Source organism: Formica exsecta, unplaced genomic scaffold (genome assembly GCF_003651465.1).
Source record: "Formica exsecta isolate Colony F162 unplaced genomic scaffold, ASM365146v1 scaffold599, whole genome shotgun sequence".
NCBI classification, from domain to species: Eukaryota; Metazoa; Arthropoda; class Insecta; order Hymenoptera; family Formicidae; genus Formica; species Formica exsecta.
The window spans coordinates 178545-181493 of NW_021853269.1; the positions used below are offsets into that span (position 1 = coordinate 178545).

Sequence of the window (2949 nt, forward strand, 5' to 3'; positions counted from 1 at the left end):
GGGGGGGACATAATTTCGTTGATATATCATGTTACATTCCATTTTAATTCCCTACGAGCTCGCCAGATAATACGAAAAGCGAATTTGCCTGACTATGTAAGTTGAGACGTAAGTCGACACACAGGACGGAAACACGTGAGACGTAATACTCACATTTCACAACATAATTCTCTAGAAATAAGCGGGAAAGCTAAATATTATATAATCTCTCCTATCAATTTTCAATAATTCTTTAAACATCCTAAGCAATTCTTTTTAAATACTTTTACATATAATTAATAATTATATGTATGTAATTGTATCTCTGATCTATTTCTTTTACAATATTGAATAATGGTTTTAGACTGTTAACAGCTTGTAATTGAATTTCCCTGTACGAGAGAGGATATAATTACATCTTCTCTCTTCCAACATAATTACTGAACGCGTAATTTCTATTACAAAATAGGGATTTTTGCACGGCAAAAATCAATTACATATTACGTTATATTTTGCCAAATTTGTACAACATAGCTGAAGCTTGCGATTACCGGAAAAAAATTATATCCTAAATAATATTTCATATCTCTTGATATTGATTATTTCGATGATGAAATATAACTGATATAAAAGTACGAGTTTTACATTTTTCTTTCAATTTAAAGTGTTTCAATTTAAGCAATAAAGAAAATATCGATATCTTTCGATGCATTCCCTATGAAAGGACTTTTCAGAAAAGGCGAGATATCGGAATATACATACACGATGTCGGCGCTATTGATACGCTTATTGCGAAGTCAGATGCCCTTTATGCACGTTTATATGTGTAGCGATGCTATAAACGAAGGAGACGAATATTTTGTCATATCGGGCACAGTATTGCGCCAAATAGCGTTACGATAAGAAATAAAATCTCTCGATATAAAAGCAGATATATCGATATTCGAGAATTTCTCATACTGTTTAATATTCCTCTCTCTATTCAAAATTTAAAGCAAACATTCTTTTGCAAATATAAAAATTCTTTTACAAATATAAAAATTTTGACATTGTGCACACATGCAAGATTTGTAAGAAAATTATTAAGTATTAATCTTTCTTTAATTAATTAATTTAATGTATTATTTTTCTATAACCTATAATTATGTGTGAATATATTTATCTTTATAATTTTTTAATTATAACTATTTAATATATGTATAATAATTATATTTACCTATAATTATGTATAAATCTCTACAAAATATTGCGAGATCTCTATATTTACCCGATTACAGACTCGAGTAACATTCGAGTATAAAGTGAGGTTAGCGCGAATATACGTCTACGATAGAAGATAAAAAATTGAGTTACTCACATTTTCGAAACCCTGCCGACGATATCTCACAGAAGTTTTATGGACGATGGATCGATCGAGAGCACTCCTCATTAATTTTCACTCATCACTTTTCCAGAAGAAGGAAGGACACAAAACACTTGTTACGTTCAACGTACCTAACCTCGTAGCTTTAAGAATCTTCGCGTTCCCACGAACTCTCGTTTTTTAACTGTCACTACACGAATTACGAACAAATAATATAGCACGATCGATTTCGGCTCGCGCGACGTAATCTGTATGTAAATATATCTCGCGCAACAAAACAATATAATGGATATATAATGAACATTTGAGTACTTTCGCGAAATCTCGACTCAATGTGCGTGAACGTTGGCGATGTAACTGTCGCGTTTGACACAATGGCGCCATCTCTCGTGAGACGAAATGTATATTGGTCATAAACATATAAAATATATAGATATAATAAATACTTATTTTTTATGTTCTATTCTCTGTTGCGATACCTACTTCACGCGAATAAAACACACGAAATATTTACTTCTAAACAAAATCGTCGCCTCGATACACTTATTTACGATGAGTTACTTATTTAATAAATTTAATAATTATGCGAAATAATATTCACTAATCTCATATTTATCAGAGAATGATCCCGTAATACTTCACGCATCGCGTCTTGAAAATTAATATGTAATATATGTAATATATGTATATATATATATATATATATGGAGCGCGTTCCATCGCTGTTTACTTGTTGGAATAACAATATGTGAGCACATATAAACATAAACAATGATACACCGCACGTTGCCAAATGTCGGATTTATATACAATCAAAAATTATTAAAATTTGGTTCCAATTATGACTTGCTCACCAATTAAATGCGTCGCGATTCAGAGTCGATCCGTCCCGCGTTCACGACGTTTCGTTACCGACTCCGGAATGACGTTAGCAACGTCACGTCGATTATGGCGGGAAACTGACGCGGTAGAAACTCGCAAAATTTGACACTCACGTTTACTCACGATTTCTAGAGACTCAGTCGAAAATTATTAAAATATGATTCTAATTATGATTCGCTCACCAATTAAATGCGTCGTGATTTTTAGCATCAATCTGTTCCGTTTCGTTAACGCAATTCGAAAATCTCGTAGACGGAATATAATATCACATGCACAATACATTTCAAACATGTATAAACTTATCACGTGTATTATTAAGAGGATGCCGGACCGTCCTGTTTTACCGACCATAATAATTATATATTTGCTTAAGAGGATGCCGGACCGTCCTGTTTTACCGGCCATAATAATTATATATTTGCTTAATATAAAAGTTTTGGCAGTTTGTATGTACAAAATAAGATAGGTTCCCACTCGGAAATGCATGAAAGAATATAAGTGAACGTTTGAAAATGTATTTAGAAGCCTAGTAAAAAACATTTCGGTGTGCAAAATTTTTGAACACCGAAATGTTTTTTACTAGGCTTCTAACAAATACATTTTCAAACGTTCACTTATATTCCTTCATGCATTTCCAAGTGGAGAGGTATCCTATTTTGCACGTACACACCGCAAAACCCTTATATTAAGCAAATATATAATTATTATGGCCGGTAAAACAGGAC

The 2949-nt window shown here is 32.5% G+C and overlaps 1 protein-coding gene across 1 annotated transcript in view; it reads right to left on the bottom strand.

Annotated features, from left to right (window-relative positions):
* The window catches only part of LOC115242438 (WW domain-binding protein 4), a 50671-nt gene extending 48444 nt beyond the window's left edge, over nt 1–2227 (bottom strand). Inside the window, exon 1 of the mRNA XM_029818726.1 lies at nt 1337–2227. Coding sequence (XP_029674586.1) covers nt 1337–1338 — 2 coding nt within the window. The 5' untranslated portion in view covers nt 1339–2227. The remainder of the gene's footprint in view (nt 1–1336) is intronic.
* Nucleotides 2228–2949: the final 722 nt, after the last annotated feature.